The sequence below is a fragment of the Equus caballus genome, chromosome 27 (assembly GCF_041296265.1).
Source record: "Equus caballus isolate H_3958 breed thoroughbred chromosome 27, TB-T2T, whole genome shotgun sequence".
Lineage (NCBI taxonomy): Eukaryota > Metazoa > Chordata > Mammalia > Perissodactyla > Equidae > Equus > Equus caballus.
This window is the reverse complement of record NC_091710.1, coordinates 50,750,701-50,778,557: the sequence shown is the minus strand read 5'-3', so window position 1 is coordinate 50,778,557 and position 27,857 is coordinate 50,750,701. Positions and strand designations below refer to the sequence as shown.

The window sequence follows — 27,857 nt, the reverse complement described above, 5'->3', positions numbered from 1 at the left end:
CATGGACATATACTCATCTCCATAAAGTCCCTAAACTACATCCCTAAACTGACCCACCCCCACCCCACTGCCTCCCCAACCCTCCACTGTGCCTTCTTGTCTCCTCTACAGACAATGGCTGAAAGCTCCTGTGTTAGAGACGTGACGATTACCGGCATTTTCTTTTATAGTGCTAGCAAAACTATCTAATCTCAAGGACATCCATTACAGTAACTCTGAGGCCGCTCAAGGAAACTGGTCCATCATCAAGAACATTGCTCTTAAACAGAGAGGAGCATTTCTGTCTGCACATGGAGGCCTTTCAACACGTCACCTTCAATGAAGCACAGCTGTGCCTGGTCATGGAGGAGAAAGGGCATCTTCCAGGAGAGCAGGGGGAGCAAGGAGGGCGGCTCAGGGTGGAAGGAGGGTAGCTCAGGAGAGAGAGCGTGTCCACTTCCCCAAGGCTGATTGTGACAGGGAGGCCCCTGAAATCCAAAGGCACGTTGTTGCCATTTTTTGTCCTTCTCTAAGCTCGTACTCAGATTCACAAGTTGATTAGAATGGTTTGGTCCCTTAAACTATTATTAATAATTATAATAATTTTTTGCCAATTGTTTTTATTTGTCTCCTTTCATGGTAACAAACTTAAGAAAAGATGGTTCTGTCTAGGTTACTTTTCTCTTTGTCTATATATTCCTCCTCTGTCATGATTCTATTTATATATTGTGCTATTTTTCTCCTCTTTTGGTTGCTTTACAAATATCCTCATCAGCGGAAGCATCGATTATCTGAGGCCTGAGGGAGGAAGGGATTTCCACAGGCCAAGCGGGAAGACGAGGGCAGATGAAGTGAAACTGTTGACAAAGAAGAGTTCAGTCAACAACAATCAGCGCATATAAATGCAGAAAGGTTTGAGGGCTTCATCTGGAGAGTACCTTTAGGAGCAAGCTTTCCCCAAATGCATCCTGAACCCTCCCTCGCTTTTCCTGCTCAGACCGGGTTTCCCACCATCCTGAACTTCAGGCACCTTCCTGCAGGTGTCCCCAGGAGGAGGAATCTTCGTTCCTGTTTCTGCCCACGTCAGTTTCTGGGGGCTTACTTTCTCTGTCCATTTCTTCTCTTGGTTTTGTTTTTCTTAGCGTTTTCTCACTTTTGCCTCATCTTCTCCTTCAGTGTATAATTTATGAGGAGGAACATATATTTCACTATTTAAAATAATCACAAACGTATACTTTTATTCTTCACCTACAAATTTTAAAAGATTTCATTATTTTTTCACGTATGTTGAAATTCAGAAGATTTTCGGGGCATTTTATACATTTTGTAAATTCTCAGGGAGGAATTAATTCGTGCACTTATTTCTAAACTTCTGTGTGGATTAGTGCATCACGTGTTCTTGACTTAAAGGATAGACAGAGAACATATTCCTTGATAAATATATTTTCATTAGAACAAGAAATCACTCCTATAGTCAGCGAATTATAATTTATTAATCGGATCCATTAAATAAAACAAAAACTCATCAAGTAAATTTTCCAAGCTATCCTTAATGGTGTTAGAAAAATATATCACATCCGCTTATGAATTGACTTAAAATTCATTTACAATGGACAAGAAATACGTGTTTGCTAAGTCAGTGATGTTGACGAATGTGTCAATTTTCCATATTTGGGACAAATTTTGACAAGTTGTTTTCAGCAAATTGCTTGTAGACAATGTGTTGTGTTCAGTAGTTATGATGGAAGTGGCGTTCTGGAGCCTGTGTGGATGCAATGCACCTCCGTGTAGAATCAAGGCATCATGAGGGCTACGTTGTTAAAAGATAAATAAGGCATATTAAAAATTTTGAGAGCTTGTTTGAGCAGAAATTGATTTGAATCGGACAGTGCCAACCTGGAAATTGTTAGGAGAGCTCCACCAACAAGAGCTGGGGAGAGACTTCTATAGAAAAAAGGCAGAAGCAAAGTGAGAAAAGTATTGATTGGCTATAGCTTAAAGCCTGCACGGCTGTTTGTGATTGGTTGTCCCTAGGTTTCAATTTCATAACTTTGAGGCATTAAAAGGCTTAAATTTTGGTTTGCTTACATAGGCCGCCAGGGAGTTAGAGCCACCTCAGTCTAATGGCCTCATCATTTAATTAACAACTTCGTTAAATCTTGCTATCAAAATCACAACCTGTGAAAGTCAATGTACGTGACTTCATTTTTCTATTGTCACTCGCCTAAAGGACTCAGCTAGTTTCCTAACGCCTTTTGAATCAAGGGAGCTTGCTCATGGTTGTATTAAGTTCCCTCAAGCATAGTTTAAAGTGATTTTTTTTCATGTGCCAATTTTCCCCCGGGAAACTAGTTTCCACCAAATTATATGTATTTGCAAGAAGACCCAGCTCTAGCCTCTGTCTGCATCATCTTCAGTGCTCGTGTCTGGGAATAATTCCTGAACCTCTCTGCTTTCTTTTCTTCTCCTAACAAGGAAGGGACAAGGATGAGCTCACCGGCCTTAATGTTATTTTAAAAGGGACACTATGTTCTTTAATAAAGTTCACTTTCTCCTTAGATATGTTCATTCGAGTCGCTGTTGGTTCCAGTTTGCCGTCGGTAATTGTCCAGATAACTGAGACACCTTCATGCTGAGCCGAAGCAGTGAGCTCTTGCCTTTGTGGTAGTGAAATAATAGGACTGGTTTCAAGGTGCAGAGTGACATATGGTGTCTCTAAAGGTTACACTTCATTTAGAGGATTATTTTTAATAAAAACAATCCATTTTAAATTATGCTTTTATTATTAAAATTCCCTTTTACTCAAATAGTAACAGAATTATTTGAAGATTTTCATGAGTTGGAGGAGAAAGACAGACTCTAAGGAAGGTTAAAAATTAGAAGAATAGATAAATTATAGATTTTTGTTTTTAATCATTTCTTCCCATAGAATTTAAAAAATGTACTGTAAAGATAAATGTAATCAAAATATTTGTTATTAACAGTGATCCTCAGTTTGAGTTGTTTGTTTTTTGTTTTAGTGAGAGGGATGAGCATTGGGTCCCCCTAGCCCTCTATCTGTTGATGTCACTCCTTAGTCTTTTCTAGAACTATTTTTTGTCACACCTCATACATAAGCATGGTCATATAAAAAGTTAAATCCAGTCATTTCATCTCCAGAACAAAAACACGGAAGAATTTTAAAGGAGAACATCTTCCCAGTGTTGCCATATAGCATCTTAAAACATTTTTTAAAGGCAGCTGCTCACATAAGAGCAATAAAACAAAACCGCTCTCCCAGCGCCCATCCCGTGAACTTGAGTGGGGAGCCTTGTTTCAAGGTTCCAGGGCATGTTCCCGGGGAGGCCTCGGATTGTTGTCTTCCACAAAGGAGATGAAAACCACTCTCCGTGTCGTTGCTGCTTTAATATCCCTGTAAAATGTGGTTAGTTTACCAGCAAAGGGTCCAAGCAGAGTGGGCAGCCTCAGAGCTGTGGCACCGCAGGGGTCCTCACTGAGGGTGTCTTGTCTCCTCCTCTCAGCGGCCAGGTCCATCTTCCCTCAGCCCTGCAGCAGAGGCCGTGGAGGATGGGGGCGGGGCACCCTGAAGACTAGCTGATTTGTCAACTTACCAATGACACGTTAAGACTACTGGTCTAACAGATAATCTGCATTCTTGTTGTAGCACTTTCATTAATGTGCACGTGACCATCCCTGGCCCCTAGCTCTGCGTCCTCAGATCACAGATGGCAACCGACTTTTCCTACCCATGGTGGGTTCCATTACCTCGCAGTGCAGTGACACAGACAAATCCTCCCAGGTAAGAAAGCAGGTCCTCATATCCTTTGAGAATTTCCTCTGCAAGACATGTGTCAGATCTGGAGATTCTTAAATAGAGAAGATGTTGAGTGACAAGTAGAACTGTCTCTAAACTGGGTCTAGCGTCGCCCACTCAGAAAGGACGCCCCTCACGACGGTAGTCTCCCGTTATCCACTGCTCAGTGGCTCTCCTCCTTACAGGGCCCGGAACCCAGTCACGTCCCAGGAGTCAATGAGCCTGAACTGCAGTGGGGAGAACAGTCAACCAGTTCCCAGTCTCTTCCACATGGAAAAGCAGCCTCTGGGTGATAACTGCGCTCTACGCAGAAGATGAACGTCACCGTTAACATCTAAATTCAAAGGCACCCTTACTCAGTCCAGTAGCTCCTGAGGACAAATGGCACAGCTCTTCTCTGGGGAAAACAGCAGCCCAGAGAGACGTCACCACTGGCGACTCATGGTCACAGGCAGACGCAAGGGTTCCGAAAAGCACCCCTGGGCTGACGGAGGACTCTGCTTCATCTGCACCCTTTTCCACCATGTTTAATGAAGAGAATATTCTCAGGGATTTTCACATTTTAAAAATAGTTTTAATGAAAATATTGGAAGTCAAATATGACTGAGGTGAAAACAAGGTACATTTCTTCCTGCAGCACCCAGGCGGTGAGAGCCTCAGACTCCAGAACAGCAGTTTCCGTGGCAGGTCGGCTGCAGTCCTGTCTGGAATTCGAAAGAAAACCAATGAGAAGATCCTGGTAGAAGCAAACTGTGCTAAAACGTCTAATATTAAAACAGAGGGATGACTTTAAATAATGTAATTACAATATTGATGACAGGGTAATTAATGAAAACATTAACTTTAAATTATAATAGTCAACATAAATTTCAGTATCACTAACATTATTTATAATCTGTGCTTATAGTATTAATACTGAGTTATGCAATAATTGTTAAAAGTAATCCTATTTTATTAATACAATTTATGAAGTACTATTAATATATTCTACTTTACATTACTAGGATTGTGTTGGAACTTGATAAAATACATAATGTCAACAAAATTGTAATGGAATGCTTGCTAAGTTTCTCAGTAATACTTACACAGAAGTTATGTGAGGTATTGTTTGGCCAAGAAAGAAAGTGGTGTTTCTTAAAGTGCTGGTGTTTTCTAGTTAACTTTTTTTTAAGACAATATTTTTAGAGCAGTTTTAGGTTTACAACAAAATTGACAGGAAGGTAACAGAGATTTCCCATACCTCCTGCCCCCACACATGCACAGCCTCCCCATTATCAACATTCCTCACCAGAAGGTACATCTTTACTAAGGGTGAACCCACACGGACACATCATGATCACCCAGGTTGCACGGTTTACCTGAGGGCTCACTCTTGCTGCTACATCCTGTGGATCTGGACAAATGGGTAATGACAGGTATCCATCATTCTAGTATCATACAGAGGTTTCACTGCCCCAAAATCCTCTGTGCTGACTGGCTTTTTAAAAAGTGTATATTTGCAAAAGAATGAGTTACCTGAAGTTATATTTTAACTTTCTTTCATTTTCCACATACTAAAATCATTATTATTCATTTTCTATTTATGAAGAGTTCCTAATACTGGTTAATGTTCACATTTGAAGTGTTAAGTGATTCACACTATGGCATACTTAAATACATCATTTCTTGGTAAAGAGTACTTTATTTGAATATTCCAGTTACTGTCAACTAGACTAACAATCTACAGCATTCATCCTGGGCCACAAAAATATTTGTTCTGTTAATACTATTGACTTTAAATTTCATAATAATTGGTTACATTTCAATGTATACTTTTCATTTTACATAATTTTTCAATTTCAATTGTTTGCAAAAGTTTCCCTGAACATTCATAGTTCTGTAGTGTGTGAATGAAGCCAGCGTGAAATGTTGCTAGATGACAGACCCTGAGATAGAGTTTAAGATAGACAACTTTACAACTCGAAGGACCTGCAACTAAGATATACAACTGTGTACAGGGGGGGTTTGGGGAGACAAAGCAGAAAAAAAAAAAAAGACAACTTTTATTCTTTATATGCCTGGAATATAAGAATCCATGTATCATCAGATGAATCAGCAATAGCCATCATGAATAATTTAAGAGACACATTTATATTTTTCCATGACACTGGTTCTCTAAAAGACAACCTATAATAGATTTCTAAAATCAACTTTTAATATACACTTGAAATATGATAATTGAGATTTAATAATGGCAATAACAAAAGAGTATCATGTTCCAGCATTCTGCTACAGGGGTCATTCAATAGCATTTAGTAATTACTCATATCTTTCCTTGTTATTTTTATCCTTAATCAAATTAAAAAGCTAAAGAAGTAAGTTTGGGAAATAGAATTAGGTTTGGCCTGCTGAAGGAGAAAATTACCACTGATCCCCAAGAAGCAGGAATAAAAGTAGCTTCACGAGGATAAACTGTAAACCCCTGAGACCATTTTCTCTAGGGGATTCAGCCCACTGAGCTCAGGTGAGTGACTCACGTGTCAACGTAGCACCTGGAGTGTGTGAAGTGGACGCACCCACAAGCACACCTGCACACGTGCCCTCTCCTGTTGGGTCCAGTGTGCACAGAATCATTTCATTCTGTTACATCCGATACAGTTTACATATTCATTTTCAGACTAAAAGGCAAAGTTTTTTTTTTTTAAAGATTGGCACCTGAGCAAACAACTGTGGCCAATCTTTTTTTTTTTTTTTTTTTTTCTGCTTTATCTCCCTAAATCCCTCCCTGGTACATAGTTGAATACCCTAGTTGCAGGTCCCTCCAGTTGTGGCATATGGGACACCACCTCAATGTGGCCTGACCAGCGGCGCCACGTCCGTGCCCAGGATCGGAACCCTGGGCCGCCGCAGCAGAGCGCACAAACTTAACCACTCGGCCACGGGGCCGGCCCCAAAGATTTTTTTTTTTTTTTATTTCAACTACTTTTTCACTGCCATGAATGTTCCACATAAAATGATTTTCATGGTAGAAATTTCTATTTTGTATCAATTCACTTATTTTTTATTAAGATACAGTTGACATATAACATTTTATTAGTTCCAGGTGTACCATATGATTTGATATTTGTATATACTGTGAAAATATCACCACAATAAGTCTAGTTAATATCCACCACCATACATAGTTACAAAACTTTTTTTCTTGTGATGAGAAATGTTAAGATCTCCTCTTTTAGCAACTTTCAAATATACAATACAGCATTTTTAACTATAGTCACCACGCTGCATATTACAGCCCAGGACACATTTATTTTGTAACTGGAAGTTTCTCCAATTATTTGGAATGTTCCCAAATGTGACAAAGCGTAGTCACTCTAGCACATCAATGTGGGGTCACAGCTCACCCTCTCCAAGCTGGCATCTGGCAGTGAGGGGGGTGCAGCACCCACCAGCCCTAAATCCTGCAGGGCTGTCATTTAAGCAGTTTCAGGGGCTGAGGTGGCAGAGTATGGGAGTGGGCTGGGAGCAGAGCTGGGAGGTTCAGAGGAAACCGACATCTGGTCCTGATGTAAGGACAGGTGAGGAACCAACATCAGGAGAGCCTGGGGAGGGACCAGCCCTCCGGGAAATGGACCAGGGCTCACTGGCTGCCTGGACACTGGCTTGTCCCTTAGCTGAAGGTTCTTGTTACCACCAGCCCAGCTCCCTGCTCCTGCAGTCAGGCTCACTGTGGCTCCGTTATTTTCTATCAGGTTTTTATTTCCTTCTGTTTTTCCCCCAGACCTAGAATCCAGTACAGACACCTTGAATGCTCCAGCTCATCTTCTGCCCCTACTTCTCTCTGAATTGTATGAGAGGAGAAAAGACCACAAGCTGGTGAGGGACCCGCAGCTGGGTCACGGTTCTCCCGGTGAACAGATCCCATTCCAGAGAACATCGACATCACTCAAGGCCCTTATATGACCATGAGGGATAAAGACAAAAGCACTTCCACCCCATTATCACGTCTGGACACAGGCAAAATGCAGACGTTATCCAAGACACAAAACACGAACCACCCTCTCCCAGCCTATGTGAGTGACTGCTGCCTCTTTACAAATTGCAGCTGTGGTCCCCTTCCAGTCAGACCTCCTTAGAGACAGGACGTCGTAAGACAAGTCAGAGAATTATCCTGCTTCCTGACAGCAAACAATCTAGATGAGATCCTGCTTCTTTCAATCCACCCGCAAAATCAACTAACAAAAGTGCATTGTTGTTCAATTACAGGCACGTTCCTGACAGTCTTTAGCTGGAGGTCACGGACAGGTGTATTATACAAAATATGAAGGTATGCATGTGTATAAAGACAGATAGAATTTTACTCTATAAACCTGAATATGCATTCTCAACTTTTCAACATAATTTCAAAAACAGGTCAATAAGCTGTGCTGAAAGCCCCAGTGAGGACTGACTCATAGACCGACACACACGTACCACACGCTGGTTGGAGGCGGCAGGTTCCTGTGGAGCCAGGACACACTGGTGGTTGTGCACATGTGTGTGAGTGGTGGGAAGGGAATGTGCGACAGGGAAGAGAATATGCCACGATTCCTTGGAGCCCTGGCGTGACTGGAGCAAAGAGAAGATGATTGTGGCTGTTGTCTGTCCCTCTGCTCCCCGTCCTCTGAGGCCCTGGTCAGGGAAGCAGGTGAAAAGCCATCACTGTGTTGGGAGATTGAGGAAACTGGGCTCTTCTGGGGCTGTGGCCCCTGCTCAGGGGTCTTCACTCCCCATCCACAGGCTCTGTTAGGTCCTCTGCCTGATCTCAAGTCAGCAGCAATGTAACTGCACCCACGGAGTTGGGATGGGGTTCTAATGTGGACAAGAAAGGGAACCCTGAGGCGGAAGCTCCTGGTTGAGGTGACAGAAGGTCAGTGAGTCACATTTCTATCAAACCGTCACACAGACTCTGCTGGTGCCCATAATATATTTCTGCAGAATTAGAAGCGCACCTTCCACAAGAAACCAGCAGTTAAGTGTGTTGTGACCATCCCCACACCTGGTAGCAAATCACATAAAAGACGCCAATGCTTTGAACTTTTTCCTCTCAAATCCCAGTCCTCGTGACATCATGGTCCTTCCTCTCTGGTGCTGGGTCCCACCACTGCCAAGATCCAAAGGCAACGGGCCAATGAGAGGGGCTCAGGGCTTCTCCTCTATTTCACTCATTCTTCTAATTTCTAAGGAGGAACCCCTAACCACCTGGAGCAAAGTGAGAAACAATGGCTTCAAGAACGAGAGAACTAAGTCTTCAGGGAGCTACTGGAACACGCTCCTAAAATCAGGAGGGAGGCCTGGATGCAGACGGGTCCAACACTGTTGCCTTGAGACTCCTGGGCCTCAAGTCCACGGGGAACCACAGGACTCCACTGCTTATTATTGCAGCCAAGGGGACTTCTTGAATCCTGTCTGACTCTCTCATCTTTGACATCTCTTCCATTACTGGGCATTTCTCCACTGCCAGGTTTCTAGTTCTTTAGTGGGTGTCATCTTCTTTTTCAATTAATATACAATTCACATGCCATAAAATTCACCTTCAAACTGTGAAATTCAGTATTTAAGGTTGTTTCTTTTCTTTTTTTTTTTTTTTTTTGGTATATTCACTGGCTGTGCGACCATCCACACTAATTACAGAACATTTTTATCACCCCAAATTAATCCCTGCATCCACTGTCAGTCAGTCCCCATTGCCCCCTCCTCCCAGTCGCCGGAAATCATGAATCCATTTTCTGTCTCTGTAGACTCGCCTACTCTGGACATTTCATATAACCTGAATCACACAATATGCATTTTTGTGTCTGGCTTCTTTCACTTAATACAGCGCTTTCAAGGCTCATCAATACAGGATCCTATTTAACACTTCATTCTTTTTTAATAGCTGAATAATATTTCATTGTATGAATATGGAACATTTTGTTAATTCACTCATTTTATGGACACATGGATTGTTTCCAATTTTTGGCTATTATGAAAAATGCTACTAAGAACACTCGTGCATACATTTTTGGGTGAACACATATTTTCATTTATGGATACATCAGGAGAAATGGAATTGCTGAATGTATGGTAACTCAATGTTTATCTTTTTGAGGGACTGCCAAACTGCTGTCCAAAATAGCTGCACCATTTTACATTCCTAACTGTAGTGAACAAGAGTTCCCCTTTTCCACATTCTCTCAGACGCTTACCATCTACCGTCATCCTAGTGGCGATGAAGTGGTACCACACTGTAGTTCTGATTTGAATCTCCCTAATGACTAATGATTTTGAGTATCTTTTTGGTCATTGTTATATCTTACTTGGGTAAGTATCTATTCAAAATTTTTGCCCATTTTTAATTTAGATTATTTTTTAAAATTTTTTAGTTGTAGGAATTCTTCACGTATTCTGGATACTACACTTCAGATATATGATTGCAGTTACATTCTCCCATTGTGTGGGCTGTCTTTCAACTTTCTTGAGTGTCCTTTGAAGCACAAACATTTTCATCTTGATGAAGCCCAGTTTACCAATATTTTTCTTTGGTTGCATGTGCTTTTAATGTCATATCTAAGAAACCATTGTCTAATTCAAGGATATGAATATTTAAGTCTTTGTTTTCTTCTAAGAGTTTTGTAATGTTAGCTCTTATATTTAGATATTTTATCCATTTGACATTTATTTTTTTGTATATGACGTTAGGTAGATGTACAGTTTCTTTCCTTTGCATATGGATGCCCAGTTGCTCCTGTATCATTTTGTTGAAAAGACCATTGTATCTCCCATTGGATCTTCTTAGCACCATCAACCATAAATTGACCATGAATATGAGGATTTGTTTCTGAACTCTCAATTCTATTCCATTAATCTGTAAGTCTATTCTCATGCCAGTACCACCGAGTCTTGATTATGTAGCTTTGTAGTAAGATCTGAAACTAGAAATGTGAGTACTCAATTTATTTTTCCTTTCAAGGTGGTTTTATTTATTCTGGGTCCTCGCATTTTCACATGAATTTTATGGTCAGCTTGTTAATCTCCCCAAAAATGTCGCCTGGGGTTTTGATAAGGATTACACTGAATCTGTAGATCAACTTGAGAGTATTGTCATCTTAAGTCTCCCAATCGATAATCACTTTTCTTTATTTAGGGCATTTAGGTATTTCCTTTTTTAGGGCATCTTTCACTTGTCTCAAAATATTTTGTAGTTTTTAATGTACAAATCTGCCTATTATGTTAGAAATATTAAGCATTGTATCCTTTTTGTGTTACTGTAAATGCTATTGTTTAATTTCCCATTGTCCATGATTCAATCTTGGGTCACATATTGCTTTTAGTTGTCATATCTTGCTAGTTTCCTGTGTTATAGGAGAGTTTTTAGTCTATCTTTCACGAAATCGTCAATTTTGTAGAGTATGATACAATTCCAGTTGTTTTCAGGAATTCCTCCAAATGGTGTTTCCGTTTTCTTATGATGAGATTTAGTTCATGTTGGGGTGGGTTTTTTGTATTTTTTCAGGAACACTACACAATGATGTTTGCTCTTTCTCAGAGATTTGCATTAGGAGCCACGTGATGTCACTGTTTTTCATTATAATGTCAACTTTTTCCACTGACGGTGCAAACTCGAATTACACACTTAAAGTGGTGTTTGCCTAATATCTCCACTGCTGACCTTTTTCACTATGGTAGTTTCAAATGGTGAGTTTCCCTAGCATTCCTTTTGCATATTTAGTTGCTATTCTACTGTCAGGGAATGTGTTTCATTTCCCTCCTCCCATGAAGCCATGTACGCATGTGTGTATGAATATGGTAATTTACTTACAGTAGATCCCTCAGACTATATTATTCAATGTGCTGAAATACACTATTGTCATTTTTCATTTTGATGAAATTTGTCCCAAATATGGCCATGGCAGCCCCTTCATTCTGCCTCCTTTTTCCTTTTCACCTGCCCCTCCCACCCTTTTTTTGTGAGTATATTTCCTTACTTTCCAGCAAAGGATACTTTAGACACAACTTCCACTACCCACCCCCCAAACAGCAATCTTGCCTGTGCCTGCCTCAATCTACCCTTTCTCCCTGGAAGCCTGGTTCCCGTTATTGAGGGATGAAATTTAAAAGCCAAGATTTGAGTGGTATTTGCCACTGTGACTGAGGCGTCATGGCTTCTAGGTCCATTCAGTAGACAGGGTTAGGAAGAAGACACATACACACATGTCTACACACACCACACACACATCATGAATTCATGTGCTCATAAGTCTAACTGTAATTCAACACCCAAGACTTAAATTCTGCTTAAGTATTTGTATCTCCTTTTCCATTACTGGGTAACCTGGGTGAACAACGTAAACAAATTCAATCATGAACTCAGTCACACAAGGCATAAAAGACGCTTCCAAAATTGCTTCACTCACTGAGACCCCTGACAAAAATTCAAGTAGCGCTAAGAATGATTTGCAGGTACTTTTATGTTTCACTTGAGTGTATACAGTAAAAACACTGTTAAGAAATTACTAGAATTTGTTTTTTAATTTAATTCTGTGATTGTGGTAGTCAATCTGATATAAAATTAAGCTCATTTATTTGTTTTTCTTCTCAATATTCTTTTGCCCATCCTTGTTGCTGTAACTTCACTGCTGAGTACACAAAAAGTCCCCAAAGTAAAGCCAGATAAACAGATTCTCTGGGAAGTACCCCCTCCGCCTATCACTTCCTCAATGAATCTTTTACACCCCATAGGTCACTTAGTTCACAAGTTCCTGGCTGTCCTTCCTTCAACTGCATTCTCAAGGCCAGCAGCAGACTGTCTCCAGCCTCACATCTCAGACATCCTCTGTTTCCGCCATGAAGTCCCTCGTTAACAGGGCTCACTGATTAGGTTATGCTCCATCAGGAAAAACTCCTTGTGATTATCTTACAAACAGTTGACTAGAGCCCTTAATGACATCTGCAAACCCCTTCACCATGGCCATACAATGTCACCTGACTAGGAGAATGATATTTCATCACATTCAAAGGTCCAGAACAGAAGCAAAAGGAGGGGAGTATACGGGGGTGAACCCCAGGACACAGAATCTTGGGGGCAAACTCAGAACACCGCCTAACAAAGTAATGTCAGTCCCCTTCCAGCTAGGTTCTAATTTATATGGAAGGATGCTTGAGGTTTAACAGAAGCACAGGGAGAGAAGAGAATGACCTAGTCTCAACCCAGACCCTCTATCCTTGTCCCAAGCCCTCAGCTCAGACCTGGACTCTGAGGTCCCCTCAGTGCACCTCGTACTCCCCCATCCTGTCCTTTAACCCACATTAACCCTCTCTACCTGGACCCTCTTCCTGAGGCCCACACACATCCCGGACCACCTGTTTCTGTCTCAAAGCCCTGTGCTTCCCCTGCTCAGGTCATTTCCAGTGGCTTGGCCTCTCCACGACCTGGAGCCTACCTCCAGACGCCCCCTTCTGAACTCTCATTAAGTGACTTGCCTCCCTATGCCTCTCCCTCCTCTCTCTTTTGTCAACCCCTGAGGTCACCGAATGCTCCCTTCAATCTGTCCCTGCTCCAGTGATGCCCTGTGCCTCAGATGTCAGCTGTGTCCCTGGGCACAGTTCCCCCCTGACCCACTTGTACTCACTTCTCCCTCTGCTGGTGTTCTTCCTACCCCAACTCAGCACCGGTCTCCTGGCCTCCCACCCCCTCTCCCTTCTCCCTGACCTGTTCAAGACAGGAATGATGGTGGCAGTGCAGATGGAAGAAGGTGGACGGGTTTGACATTTCAAGGAAAGGAGTAATATTTTAACATAGGATTTATTTACAAACAATGTGTTTATTCTTTCATGCCTGTATTATTTTTACCACATATAACCTTTTTAAACACAACTCTAATAGTTAAATCACATTATGTGGTATTATGATGTTTCAGTTTATTTCGGTTATTTCATGATTGACCCAAGTATCTCTAATTATGTTTAGAGCTTAATTAAAATATTAATTGAACAACCTATTACACTTTTGAGGAAGAAATTTTACTGTGTATATGATTACAAGTAGTAATCTATTGAAATAATCTAATCTATTTTTATTACTTGTTACAAATGCTTCACTAATCATTCCCAGATCACAGCAAAAACATACATTTTCATCTTACATTGTTCATAATAGGTCATTTGGCAAAATTCTGAATATTTGGATGAAGTGCAGGTTAAAGGATGCTCCACAGAATTTGTTTTGTAGTCTCCACTGTAGACTTTGCTCACGTTACTTTAAAGGACAGATTATAAATTCAGGCATTTCCACACTGACTGCAGACACAATTTCTCCCCTGTGTGACTCCTCTGGTGTATATGCACATTAGAGCTGAGGATGAAGATGGCTTTTCGTTACATTTATAATGTCGGTTCTCTCACATCAACTAAGGTCAGAGAATGGACTGAAGGATTTTCCATTCAATGTGACTGTTTTCTTTAAGTAAAGGGTAAGACATGTGTCTGGAATTCTGGCCACATTCATTTCATATATAGTGTTCCTCTTGAGTGTGAACTCTCTCATGCTGTCTGTGGTTGCTCTCCAGTGTGAATTCTCTTATGTTGACTAAAGGATGAAGGATGAGAGAATGCTTTTCCACATTTATTAAACATGCAGGATTTCTCTCCCATGTCACTCCTTTTGTGTGAATGTAAGTTAGCATCTTGGCTGAAGAGTTTCCCACATTCATCACATTTATAGGGTTTCTCTCCAGTGTGTGTTCTCTGGTGTATACAAAGCTGAAGTGCTCGTATGAAATTCTTTCCCACACTCACTACATTTATAGGGTTTGTCCCCTGTGTGAGTTCTTTGGTATGAATGCAAATTACTGCTCTGGCTGAAGTGTTTCCCACATTCATTACATTTATAAAGTTTCTCTCCCATGTAACTTTGTCGGTTTGACTATAAGTTAGCATTTTGGCTGAAGCATTTCCCATATTCATTACATTTACAGGGTTTGTCTGCAGTATGTGTCCTGTTGTGTCTAGAAAGCTGAGTGCTCTGCTGGAATTCTTTCCCATACTCATCACATTTATAGGGTTTTTTCCACATGTGATTTAACACATGCTGAGTCACTGTGAATCTATAAGTGAAAACTTCCCCACACTCATTACATTCATAGGCATCCTCTCCAGGGTGAAATCTCTGCTGATCGAAGGAGACGACAGGCTGTTAAAGAATTTCTCACATACATTCATTTACTCTTTCTCTACACATGACTTCTAATTTGATCATGCAGTGAATACTCCCTGTTAAAATCTTCCCCACATTACTTACATATGCAAAGTATCCTATTTTCAAAAATGCAAAGAGATTTCTCCTTTCATAACATCTCAACTGCAGAGCTATCAGATTTATTTTAAAGATTTCATTAGTTTCAAACATTAGATGTAAGCACCATGTTTATGTCATTGTCCTTTTGTAAGAACTGAGGTTTTGGTTTGAGCACACGTTAATATTTTCCCTAAATTTAAATGGCCCCAAACCTTCTGCTGGACAGCATTTACTCCCAAGTGAAATTACGGTCATGTGATTGTGCTGCATTCTACGATCTTTCAGGTCCCATGTCTTTAATGTGGAGAAGGAGGGTTTCTTCCCCTGAAACTTACCACTGACGTGCATTAGATGGGTCCTTCTTGCAGGTATCTTGTACAGATGTCGTTTCTTCTTTTATAAGGCCATTTTTCCTGTCTAAAATAATGTAAAACATATAAATTGCTAGTGTGGCATAAGAGGGAGAAAACTGTTGAACACGTGCCAGGCCTGTGTGGATACGTTTCCAACCCTGCCCCTTACACAGGAAAAGGACGGGAAGAGGAGGAAGACATCACTGAATAGAACACATGCCAGGAAAATGAACATGAGAATGTATTTTCAGGATTGAAATAAGATAAAAAATACAATCAAGATTGGTCATCAGTAAGGTAAATAGAAACAGTGTCAAAGAGAAGTGAACAGGACAAAGCACACAGGTGAAGCTTTATCTCCAAGGGGATGGGACTGTTCCTTTTCTGAGGGCAAGAGGAAGAACAGGCCCAGGAAGAGAGCAATGGCCCCAGTGGCCTCGACCACTTTTCTGAAAATATAAGTCACTCCAGGAAATGTGTGGCTGACATTTCCCAGGTCCTGCTCTCTCAGTGTCAGATCTTCCTGGTAATGAACACAGGAGCCTGGAGCTCACCTGGACTCAGGCCTTGAGGAAATCCTTTTTCTTCCCTCCACAGCTCCTTCCCTTGCTCCAGCTCAGAAATCACATCTGATTTGCGGAGTTCATACCCTGTTTGCGGGGCAAAACGGTACATTAGTTCTGGATTCTGTGCTGAGAACCATGCATGTTCTTTAATTTTAGGGTAGAATGTTGAGGAACAGCAAGGTGACCACTGAAGGACAGCCCAGAGAAGAGCACCCTGAACAGTGACAACATTGAAGGTCCTTCAGCAGGGCAGAAAGAACAACATGGCACGTGACAACATGGGGACACTTTCTTGATGCTGACGTGCAGGCCCAAAGTCAAAGACAGAGTGAAGAATCCTCAGGGTTATCAACAGAGGAGAAATTAAATGTTCCCACAGTAGGCTGAACTTCATTTAAAAAAAATTCAAAACACAGAAACGCCACCAAAACAATCTAATATCTATTTGGAAATAGAGAACTCGTATAATTTTCATGAATAAATTTTTAACTACCATGTACGTGTATAGAGCAGAAGAGTTATTTAGTAAATATTTAATACTTTCATTCATTCGTTTAAAGATATTCTTTGAATTCCCAGCACAGTCCTGGGTGTTAGAGATGAAGAAGCAAGACAGACATGGAAGAGTGGTCAGGAAAACTCTTTTTTTCTGGTGACAAAACAGGTATAAGTAAATAAAGGAATAAATTAAAAAATTACCGCCAAGTGGTTGTAATAACCATGACAAGATCCGAATGAGGACTGAGAGGGGAGGCGGCATGTGGAAGCTGTTCTGGATTCTTGTGGAGTAAACAAATCTTTGTCGACACACTCACCCACAGAGACCAGATGACTGATGTTCTCCAGCATCACGTCTCTGTACAGCTTTCGCTGGGATGGGTCCAGCAGCGCCCACTCTTCCTGGGTGAAGTCTATGGCTATGTCCTTGAAGGTCACTGGTTCCTAAAACACCATGGAAACTTCGATTCAGCCAGGACGTTCCTGCCAAGGGCCACAGGAGTATGCTGGACAAGATAGTGCTGGGGATGGCTGCCGCACACATGGAAAGCTCAAACCTGTTTGGGGTTCGAGTCAATGTTTCTCTGTGCTGACACGTCACGTCTCTTTCACACGTGTTCACAGAGATGTAAACAAACTCTGAAAACATAACCTCATTATGAACGGTTATCTCATGAGGTGTGGTGGGAAACAGCCTGGCCACAGCAATGCACACCCTTCTGCAGCACTGAACAGGCCTCCTGCAGAATTCGGATAAGCAGCTGGGGCCTCTCTCATCTCTGCATCACTCACATGTTCATGATGAGCCATAAGACATGCAGCTCAGAAGCAAACCTCAGGGGGACCAGAGACCACTGTGCATGAGGAATGTCCTAGCTGACACTCCTGCACTAAGGCTTTGCATTCAGTTTCCTCTGGGACCTCCAGCACTGGGTGTCGTTACCTCTCCTGTATCATCACCCTCTCTATATGCTCATGGATAACAGAAGCTTCTCAACTGAACCTGATCTTTCCAGTCCTTCAAATATTGCTACAGGACCTCAGGATTTATCCAATTATACTCCTCCTCCTCAAGGCACAGCCAAAGTTAAAAAAGCAATACTCACCAGACATTTCTTTCCATTTCCAAATTTGAACAAAGTTTAATTACAAAGAGGGAAACTGGGTTGTTGGGGACAACAGTGGTAAGGAGAAGTTTTTCTTCTTTTAACTTATTAAAACGTTCAAGTATATTCTATAAACATTTTAGTAAGTTTAAAATTGGGGAAGTAAATAAATGAATCCTCATTGCTCTCCTGCTCCCGGACCCCCACCTCAATGCTGCCCGGCCCTCCTCTGCAGCATCCGAAACACTGGATGGTCTGACCTCAACCTGAAGACACACCTCCCTCTCTTGAGGACCGTGGACTTCTGCTCTTACTCATCTCTATCACCCATGCTCACCACCTGCCTAAGTCCACTGCAGACACCAACAGGGTCAACAAGTGAGTTATTTACCAATTAAGGCCATGGGACGGATGAGAAGAAATGACTTTTCGCCTTTTCTGCAAGGACATCCTTAAGGACATGGGAACTGCAATAAAGTAGTGTAAATACTGGTAGGGGGTTATTTCTTGATCAGTCTCTGAGTCCTGATGAAATGTGACTGGCACTAATATTTCATGGAGGCACACGGGAGATCCAGGCCAGGAAGAGAAATCTGCTCATCCCCTTGAAAAACACGTATTGATTCATGAGAAAGCACGAGTCCTACTCACCTGTTGTTGCATTCTCTGCAGCTCAGTCACCCCCTGTCTTCCTGTGTATTCTCACCAAGAGACAGTCCCACAAATAAGCAGGAAAAGCTGAGGAAAGAGAGAGAATCCACGAGACTCTTATCTTTTCCAGCATTCCTAGATATGCCCATCTTGAATCTGCAAACCTTCACACTGCAGTGACCCCCTATAGTCAACCCACACGTTCCTGCAGAGTGAACAAGGACAAATGGGGGAGAGGGGCTCTCCTCTCCGAGGGTCAAGAATAAGAAGCCTTTGGCTGTTGATGCTCACGAAGAATATATTAATATCCCCATTCTAGAGATAACAAAAGTACAGGGCTTTATAGTTTAATTAGATCTGGTATTAGAAGTATTATTTAATTCCATCCTTGGCACCAAATCCTAGGAGAACCTGACTCCTGTCACATGGAGATTCTTATATTTCTTATATCCATAATCCAGGTACCATTCTTGAATTTCTGATTTTATAATTCTGGGTGAGGTCCATGAGCACTGTTTTCCAGCATCCATCTTGGCTCATTATTGCCCCATACTCACTCTCCTGTACTCTGTCCTAACCCTAAGGGTACACTTGCCCTCAGTCATCTTGGCTCCTCCAAATGTGGGATTCAGGCAAGGTTAGTGACTCAACCCCAGCTGTATACCTCACGGCCTTGCACATGTGGCCAAGCAACTTTGAAATCTCTTTAATTTGGGCTGGAACAATTCAAAGACCCATCCTTTGCTCAAGTGTTCAGCGACTCATCACTCAAGTCTAGCACATACAACCCCTTGCACAGGAAAGCAGCAGGCGTGTGAATGTCATAACCCTACTGTTGGGATGCACAACCCTCGTAGGACAGATAAGCTCATAAAATACAGAATGAAGGGGTTTAGCTTTGGAGCAAATTTATTGACTCTTGGGATATGGCAGTGAAACGGTGTCCGGAGTTCTAGTTATTTTTATCAACAAGATTATCTTTGCATTTCATAGTTTAACTGTAGGAAAGAATTTGTCAACTCTAAAGTGTACTATCGAAAACAATGTGTATAACTAAATGTGCTGCATCACCAAACACTGATCGTGTATCAAGAACAGGATATGATTAAAACGCTTTGACCCTGAGGGCCTGGAAAGAGAAAAATTCCTGCTAGCATTAACTGAGACTCTGTGAGTAGAATTTACGTATATATGTTTACAGACACACATCGCATTTAATACTCACAATAGGCCTGCCTTCGTGGATTAATTACACATTTAACATGTGAGGTGCACTAGGCTCAGAAAGCTAATTTATATGACAAAAATGTATGGAGAGAAGTTGACAGGGCTGGAATTTAAGATGACCTCTGCCTATGTCAAGTGCCTAAACGTGCTCATGTTGAGGGCAGACACCAGAACCAGGTTTAACCTGTTTATGTCGCCTGTCAGATCCATGACCAGAGCTCCCCCATCACAAACTTGTCCTTCCAGCCTGTCCACACAGTCACTCCCCACACCCAGGTTCTCCTGCTACATGGGAGCCTCCAGTTCACTGACCCCAATTTCCAAAAGCAGCCCCCACCTCTCCTCACTTTTTGAGCAGTGTAACACACACTCACTTCAACGTGTACACACCAAGACCAACAATTCTCACGCCCTTAGAGCTTCCCTGCATCGGCTGATAGACGTCCCGACCCCAGGAGACTACACACACCTCCCCTCCCATGGCTGCACCGATTAAAGCACAGGATGAGGTGTTGATCCGGTCCAATCACAGCGTCACTAATCTCCCAAAGGCTTTTTCTAAATATCTGGCATCCTGCTATGGCTTAGTAATAAAATCATTCTGTCACGCCCCATGGATATGTCAACATTCCCTGTGCTTTCAAATCTCACAAATCCTCACCTTTCTCCTCACTCTACAAAAACGGCTTCACTTCCTACTGCACAGATGAACTAGATAATTTGAAGAATTACTTCAGCTCATTAGCATGAAGTCTGCAGTTACACCTGCATTCCAGCCCGTCAGTGGATCCTCTCCTGTAAAAACTGACAAGTCATCTCTATTCCTAACTAAATCCAGCTTCTCCAACTGTATCTGGTTCTCCCCATCCCTTCAAATATTCTATCTTATTGATGACAACTGAATTTCCTTTACCAGCAACCACGTCACCACTTCCCCATCCAGCCCCTTAAACTCATTTAATCTTTCCATTCTTGAAACAAAACCCTCCTCTAACCAATTTACACCTGGTTCCTGCCACAGGACCTTTTCCCCTTCAAAGTGACCCTGAAAAAACAGCACGTATTTCATTACAATTTCCTCTCACTCCCTAGCTCTTTGACTTATAAAACTAATGATCTCCACGTTAATAAATCTTGATAAAATCACAGACATTCCCTCATAATGGAATTTGATGAGTGTTCTCAGCCTTTTACTTGCAACCGAAGCAGTTTTGGCACAACATCTCCTTTCGGGAACTTTCTTTTTCCCAGTCTTCTCTGACAGCTAAGATTCCTAACTGTCTTTAAAATATTCTAGTCACTCCTTCCAGGCGTCCTCCTCAAACAACGCTGGTGGAATATCTGGAGGTTCACCCCCACCCCTTTTCTCTCCTCTTACAATATGCTCCCTTGGAAACCCCACAACATCCCTTCACTGGCTTCAATTTCTTCCACCGTTATCTCTAAACTCTTATCTAAACACTCATGGAGATTCATTTCTGAGCTATAATCTCCACTTTTATGTATCATAGGCAGATAAAATGAAATATATTTCAAAATGAAGCCATTAACTCTTTTGCAAATAAAAAATCCTTCCCTTCTAGTCTCCAAAATCAGACAATGGTTCCACTAGACATCACGGGTTATAATCTTTGACACCACTTTTCAGAACAACGCAATTGAGCATTGCTGTTATCTCATCCTCCATTTCCACCTGACTATCTCCCCACAGAGGACCACTCCATACTCCTTAGCTCTCAGTCTGAGATTAAATGCCATTTCTTCCGAGATCCCTTCTTTAAATTACTACCTAACTGAGCCTCTCCTTCTCAACTGGTTGTCTTGAGTAGGGCCCTACTTTTCCTTCATGTTACTCATCTAATTTCTCACTTTGCAGTTATGTGTTTGTTCTTTTCTTCCTTGCCAAGACTAACCACAGAAAAATCATCTGCTTCTAGAATCATAAGGCAAGTTTCTCTTTGACTAAGATTTATGAATTATGAATAAAAAGGAATTCCACCCACACAATCACCTAACCTGGCCTCAAATGACAGACTACAAATTGCTGCAATCAGATTAAATAATCATCATCATAACTGAAGTTCACTGACAAAATAAAGAAGGATGCATGTGACTGGGGAAAGTGTCTCCAGTACTCAGTAAAACCTAAGCAGGTGGAAAGCTTGTGATACTGTGTGGTTAGCAAGTTTGCTATCACCACACTTCTGAGCTCGGAGCTTCCTTCTCTCTAGAATCAGACATACATTTCTTTTTGAACTCACTCTGATGTAGTTGATAACTTCAGCACATTTACAATGCAATGGACAGATCCTGCTTACCTTGGATGTCAATCAAGATATATCTAGGGGCTGGCCCCGTGGCCGAGTGGTTAAGTTCGAGCGCTCCACAGCAGGCGGCCCAGTGTTTCGTTGGTTCGAATCCTGGGCACGGACATGGCACTGCTCCTCAAACCACGTTGAGGCAGCGTCCCACATGCCACAACTAGAAGGACCCACAATGAAGAATATAAAACTATGTACCGGGGGGCTTTGGGGAGAAAAAGGAAAAAATAAAATCTTAAAAAAAAAAAAAAGATATATCTAATCAAGGAATAACTAGTTTAACAAAAAAATTTCTAAGTAAGTAAATTATTTAGATCCAATTAGGAAAAATGGAGTGATTCCTTAAATCCTGTTCGTTTTCTAAACCATGCAAAAGTTTGAATACTTTGTAAGTTTTGGCCTGTTCTGGCAAACTCTGCAGGAAATTTATAGCAAGATGATCAGTCTTTTTTAAATTTTTTGGTGAGGAAGACTGGCTCTGAGCTAACATCTGTGGCAATCTTCCTCTATTTTCTATGTGGGACGCTGCCACAGTATGGCTAGATAAGCAGTGTGGAGGCCTGCACCAAGGACCCATACCTGCAAACCCTGGGCCACGGAAGCAGAGTCTGTGAACTTAATCACTCCACCACTGAGCCGTCCCTAATCTTTATTTTTAAGTGAGTCTAAGCTATCAAGACAGTCTCAGGCTGTCGGCTTCAATGTGGCAATTCTACTTTGGGTATTTATGTGAAGGAAATGAAAACACTAACTCAAAAAATATATATGTGCCGCCATGTTCATTGTTACATTATTTACAATAGCCAAGACATCAAAGCAACCTCAGTGTCCATCAGTGGATGAAGAGATAAAGAAAATGAGACATATATGTACATATATATATATGTACATATATATATATAATATATCAGCATTATTCAGCCATAAAAAAGAGGGACATTCTGACATTTGTAAAAACAAGGATGGTTCGTCGGGGCATTATGCTAAATGAAATAAGTCAGACAGACAAAGACAAATACCATATGATCATCTAAAAAAACCAAAAAAAAACAAAACTGAACTCATAGATAGAAGGACAGATTGGTGTTTTCCAGAGGTGGAGGGGTGGGCAAGATGGGTGAAGGGAGTCAAAAGGTACAAACTTCTGGTCATAAAATAAGTAAGTCATGGGGTTGTAATGCACAGCATGGTGACTTTAGTTAATAATACTGTATTGCATATTTGAAAGTTAAGAGAGTAGATCCTGAAAGTTCGAATCACAAGAAAAAACCGTATAACTGTGTGGTGACGGATGTTAACTAAACTTACTGTGGTGATCATTTCACAATAGATACAAATATCTAATCACTATGTTGTATACATGAAATTAATATGTTATACGGCAATTATATCTCAATAAAAATTAATCTATTATATAAATGCTAGCAAAAACAAAATCTGAGAGGAAGGCAAAAAATGGGTTCTATCCGTGGCTCAGCTCTAACTAGTTCTTGGCCTTGGTTAACTTCCTACACCCAGAGTGACGCCTTGTTTTTCCCTTACAGATCAGAACAGGCCATTATTGCAAGGCTGTAAAGCCCCCTTTTCACCTGAAAAGCCGTACTGTGGACCTGTCTCGGCTGTCATTGGCCCCTGGGCACCGATTCTTCCCGATGCTCTGGGCTCAGGAGGGTACACAGCTGGTCCGTACACTGTTGTGAGAACTGGTTCAATTCCCTAAGCTGCTCTTGACTAACACCTTCCCATCTCCATCCCCCACTGACCGCCACTCCACATGAGGTTAACCTGGTCAAACTCACATTTAAAAGTAAAACAAATTATTGTCTTTATACTGCACCCCTGAACCAACAGGTCAGAGCTTGTTGTGAATTTGTTAAAAAAACATTTCAGATAGAAACACAGTGGTGACACATGAAATTAAAAAAAAATGTGGCCCTAGAGAAGGAGAGATGTTTCTTCTGCCACGTATGACACATTCAAGAATCAGAACATTCTGAGGGTTCTGGAGTGCACATATTTGAACACAATGGAAGAGAAAGCCAACCCTGCCTGAGCCTCTCCAAGGATTTTTAGCTATGTCCTGAGGACTGTGAATCCTAGTATGAAGTTTATAAATATCACACCTCCCAGAATAATTGAGCCACAATTTACAACTGATTTAAGTGTAACTAGAGTGTGTTTTAACTGATTTTTTTAAAAAAATAAAATTTAGAATTGTGTCTCAAGATATCTCACAATAAAGAACTGATTCTGAAGCAATGTTAAACTATATATTTTCATTCTGAGTACAAGCTTTTGTTTCAAAATCAGTATTTTTCTGACCCTCTCCTTTTCATAAAAATTTAACAAACTTGGGAGTGTCCTGGATTTACGTTTGTGTGTGCGAGGAAGCCTGGCCCTGAGCGAGCATCCCTGCCATCTCTCGGTTTTCCGCGGGATGCCGCCACCGCGTGGCTTGAGGAGCAGGTGCCGAGTCTGCAAGGGGCGGGAACCCAGCGCCCCGCGGGGCTGAGGCGGAGGCAGGAACAGAACCACGTGCCGGGAGGCCCCAGATTTAGCATTTTCACACCATCTGTCCCAGCGAGGTCCTGCAGAAAACGTTTCAGTAGCTGAAATTAACTTCAAATTGTCTAAGTCTGTCACTGGGCCACGAGCCAACGTCACCCACGCTAACACTTCAATCTGAGAACAACAGACGCGGAGCAGCTCTATGGTCGATACAGCAGAGATAAGGCCACTTCCTTTAGAGCCAGGAAGGTGAAATTATGATGAATTGTGGTTTGGATTAAATAAAATATTGACATTTACAATACTGTGAATTTCAATACACCTGCTTTTCCGTTTTTCAGTACTTTTTCAGCTCCTCTGGCTTTAGGAAACATTACCCTCTAGAAGGAACAGCAGCACGTGCGGAGTCGCGAACGTTCTCCCGCCGCCCGGGGACCGGCCCTTCCCGCGGCCCCGGTTCCCTCCACCGAATGTCGGACATTTCGTCCGTTCCCTTCTCCATGCGGTTCCCTCTCTGTGAATCTGCATCGAGATTCCTGCCCAGAAGCGATCCCGAATCCGTACAAAGTGCCCCCCGCGCCCTGATGTCGCCCCGCCGGGACCCAGGGAAGGGACTTGCGGAGAAGCCTTGTCGAGATGGCGCAGGAGCAGGAGGAGGAGGAGGGGGAAGAAGACGCGGGACAGGCAGAAGATGAAAGGGGCTGCTCGACGGCCAAGAGAAAAATCCGGGAGACCCTGCAGCCAAGCTCCCTGCTCAGCGGCCCGGCCCCCAACCAGGATTTTACTCACTGTGGACGCGACCCCACCTCGTCCGGAGCCGTGAACGAAGCCGGGTCCTCCCAGTGCACGCGGCCACGAGGTCCAGGGCGCAGTGCGCATGCGCTCCACGGGCCAGTCAGAAAAGGCGTGTCCGCGCGCCCCCTGTCGGTGATCTGGGAGCAGTGCAGGGCGCTCAGAGCTCGCTGTTCCCCGGCGCATGCGAGCCCCAGACAGGTGGTCTCATGGTTGGAGAGGGGCAAGTGAGGGGAGACGGCTCGGAAGACCCAGGTGGTAAGGGATTGGAGTTGGAGACACTGGTATGAACCATTAAGCTATGTTTACCTTCATATGAATGAGGATTATTCCTTGTAGAAATGCATCCATGTCTATATCTATGTATTCATCAATGGATCGATTGATAGATACCACTGAGGTGTAGTACACAGGTTAGGGTACACATAAATTTCCTCCTGCTATCAGCTGAGACCCCCAGAAACAAACACTCCCCTGTAGCAATGAGCACATTCAGATCGATGGTTTCGGGTTTTTTTAAAAAAATTGTATTTGCCAATAAAAATAAACAATGTTCCTTCTAGGTTCATTCTAGCTCTGGAGCAGGAAATATGTGAGACGAACCTGAGGATTCTTGTAGTTGCAGAAAATAAGGAAGTGTTACATCGACAACAACAATGACAACCACAGGCAGATGTGGTTACATCAACGGAAAATAGGAGCCAAATGAAAGAGCTCCCAAGGGCCAATGCTGGAACATTTTGGGCCAAAAATTAATTAAAATAGTGTTACATTATAACCCAGGGAATAAAGTCAACATCCAAGAGTTCATATGGATTTAACTAAATGACTATATAAATAAATTGGGGTGGGGAGTGGGTAGACATCTCCCATGAAGATGAATTCCTGATAATTCATGCAGATATTAAGAACCAAGGAGATGGAGCAAAACTCTCTACTCCTTAAACTCTAAGCACAGTGAAGTCTTTCCAGAATATAATGCACTTATGACATAAAGAAAAGAGTGACTTTACATTGGAGTAACCTGACAAATACTACCTTAGCTAGATGAGCAACATTAACATCCGTGGTCATAAGTCATCTTCAGAGCATGTGACCTTGAAATGAAATGATGAGAATGGCACTTACCCTCTTCCAGCTTTCTTAAAACAAAAAAATAAAATAAAAACCCAACAAACAAAAAAACACACAAAACAGTCTAACCCCCAGGAAAAGCATCAGACATATCCAAATTGGCTTATATTCCACAAAATTCCAGGGCTCACTGGAAAACTTGGAAAACTCTGTGGTTGCTCTGATGAGTTGGTTAGTTTCTCCACACTTTCCAGCTCAGCATGGATGCTTCCTCACTACCAGAGGGACCTAGAAAGTTTTCAGCAGCTCAAGTCAGGCTAGGAAGCTGACTCTGAGCTGCCATTTTGGCCAATGGCAAAAGAGCACACCTCCTTTGCAATTATTGTGGACGTGGATTCTTATCTGTCTGAGGGCTCCGTGGGGGACTAAGTCCTGTCTGTCTCCTGTTCTCAGATTGCAGGAGGAACAAGTGGTGGACAATGTTCATGAAAGCTACCAGGTTACTACAAACCCACAGGCACCTGGGGCAAGAGAGTACAGGTGCAAACAAACAACAAACCATCTAATGTCCTGAGAAGCTAGATTCAAAATCTTTGGGAGATGAGGACATTCAAAAATGACTCTGTCTTCAGGGGAAATTGGAAAGCATGTGCAAGTCCAGACAACAAGTGTGCTCAGAGAAGGCCTGAGAAGTCCTCAGCTTTCACTGCTGCATGGTCCCATGGCTCAGAGCATCCTGGAGAATCAGCAATGACTGTCCCAGGGCAGTGAGAGTCTGCAAAGACTGGGAAAGCTCCATCTTCTCTTTTTTAAATTTGTTTTGGTGTTTTTAAGTTTTTAAAAAATATTTATTGTGTATTTCAGTTCCTGGCATTGAAGTAAATCTCTGTTACAACATTAGCTGAATGTGATCAAAGGAACAGAGACTTCAGGGAGCCCACACGAAAAGGAAAAGTCTTTGCAGATAGCTTGGAAAATATGGAAACGAACAGATAACTATAGCCTCAGTGCTCCCCGGGGCAGCAGGGATGGTCGCCCTCATAACGGTCACCCCTAGGTTCCCTCCTCCCCTCCCAGGCCCAAGTGCCATCTGCCCTTCCTCCCTCCTCTCCCCACCCTTCACCTCAGGTCTGACCGGGTCCCATTGGAAGCCCAGCGTCCACTCCTTCCTCCACTGCCCTCCCATTTTCCCCTTCCCTGACTTGCTTTCTGTTGCCTGCCCAGGTCAAACCCTCTGGCTCCTGCCCCAGTTCCCCTCAGTGGATTGGCCCCTCTAAAGCTTTGGCCCCACCTGCACATTCCCTTCCTCTCTTTCAGGGACGTCCCCCTCCCCAACTTCCACCAGCGGACTTTGCTTCACACTCACAAACATGTCCCTTCTTATGACACTTCAGCAGCCTCAGTGCCCCTCCCAGGCCCCCTCAGGCCCTGTCCTCCCAGGAGCAGGCATGGGCGTCTGACCCCATCCCCAAACCCACCCAGCCCCACGTGCCCCAGCCCCACTGGGGCTCAGCCTCCTTCTGCCTGTGTGCCCTCCCCCACAGCCTCAGCTCTCCATGGCCTGGACCGTGCTGCTTCCGTGCTCCTGTGGGCTCCCTCCCTCAGGATGACTCCATCTGCCTCAATCATGTATCTGTGGTGCTGAGCCCTGGTTCACCTTCCCTACTCAGTGCTG

General features: G+C 42.6%; 1 protein-coding gene and 1 long non-coding RNA gene across 4 annotated transcripts; one reads left to right on the top strand and one right to left on the bottom strand.

Annotated features, from left to right (window-relative positions):
• Positions 1 to 569: 569 nt before the first annotated feature.
• On the top strand, positions 570 to 9,360 carry LOC138920993 (uncharacterized). The gene is made up of 7 exons (XR_011433113.1): positions 570 to 3,778; positions 3,979 to 4,614; positions 7,554 to 7,845; positions 8,039 to 8,099; positions 8,186 to 8,459; positions 8,552 to 8,681; positions 8,997 to 9,360. It is a non-coding gene; the product is annotated as an uncharacterized lncRNA (long non-coding RNA).
• Positions 4,346 to 25,208, bottom strand: LOC111770967 (zinc finger protein 705A-like). 3 transcript variants are annotated; one of them, XM_023630877.2, is made up of 6 exons: positions 25,106 to 25,208; positions 18,261 to 18,347; positions 16,821 to 16,947; positions 15,994 to 16,089; positions 15,422 to 15,503; positions 4,346 to 4,497 (listed from the first exon to the last, which is right to left on the bottom strand). In XM_023630877.2, coding segments are annotated over exons 2-6 (318 nt in total). In that variant the 5' UTR covers positions 18,273 to 18,347; positions 25,106 to 25,208; the 3' UTR covers positions 4,346 to 4,496. The 3 variants fall into 3 exon arrangements, with proteins under 3 accessions (XP_023486645.1, XP_070108871.1, XP_070108870.1); XM_070252770.1 differs by having other exon boundaries at positions 25,123 to 25,196; XM_070252769.1 differs by lacking the exon at positions 25,106 to 25,208 and adding an exon at positions 23,608 to 23,798.
• Positions 25,209 to 27,857: the final 2,649 nt, after the last annotated feature.

What these genes read in the sequence shown, in the direction of transcription:
- LOC111770967 (XM_023630877.2), bottom strand. An exon ending in CAGTCATCTGGTCTCTGTGG is followed by an intron (nt 16,090 to 16,820) that starts GTGAGTGTGTCG and finishes CCCCGCAAACAG; the next exon opens with GGTATGAACTCCGCAAATCA. An exon ending in TCCTCAAGGCCTGAGTCCAG is followed by an intron (nt 15,504 to 15,993) that starts GTGAGCTCCAGG and finishes ACATTATTTTAG; the next exon opens with ACAGGAAAAATGGCCTTATA.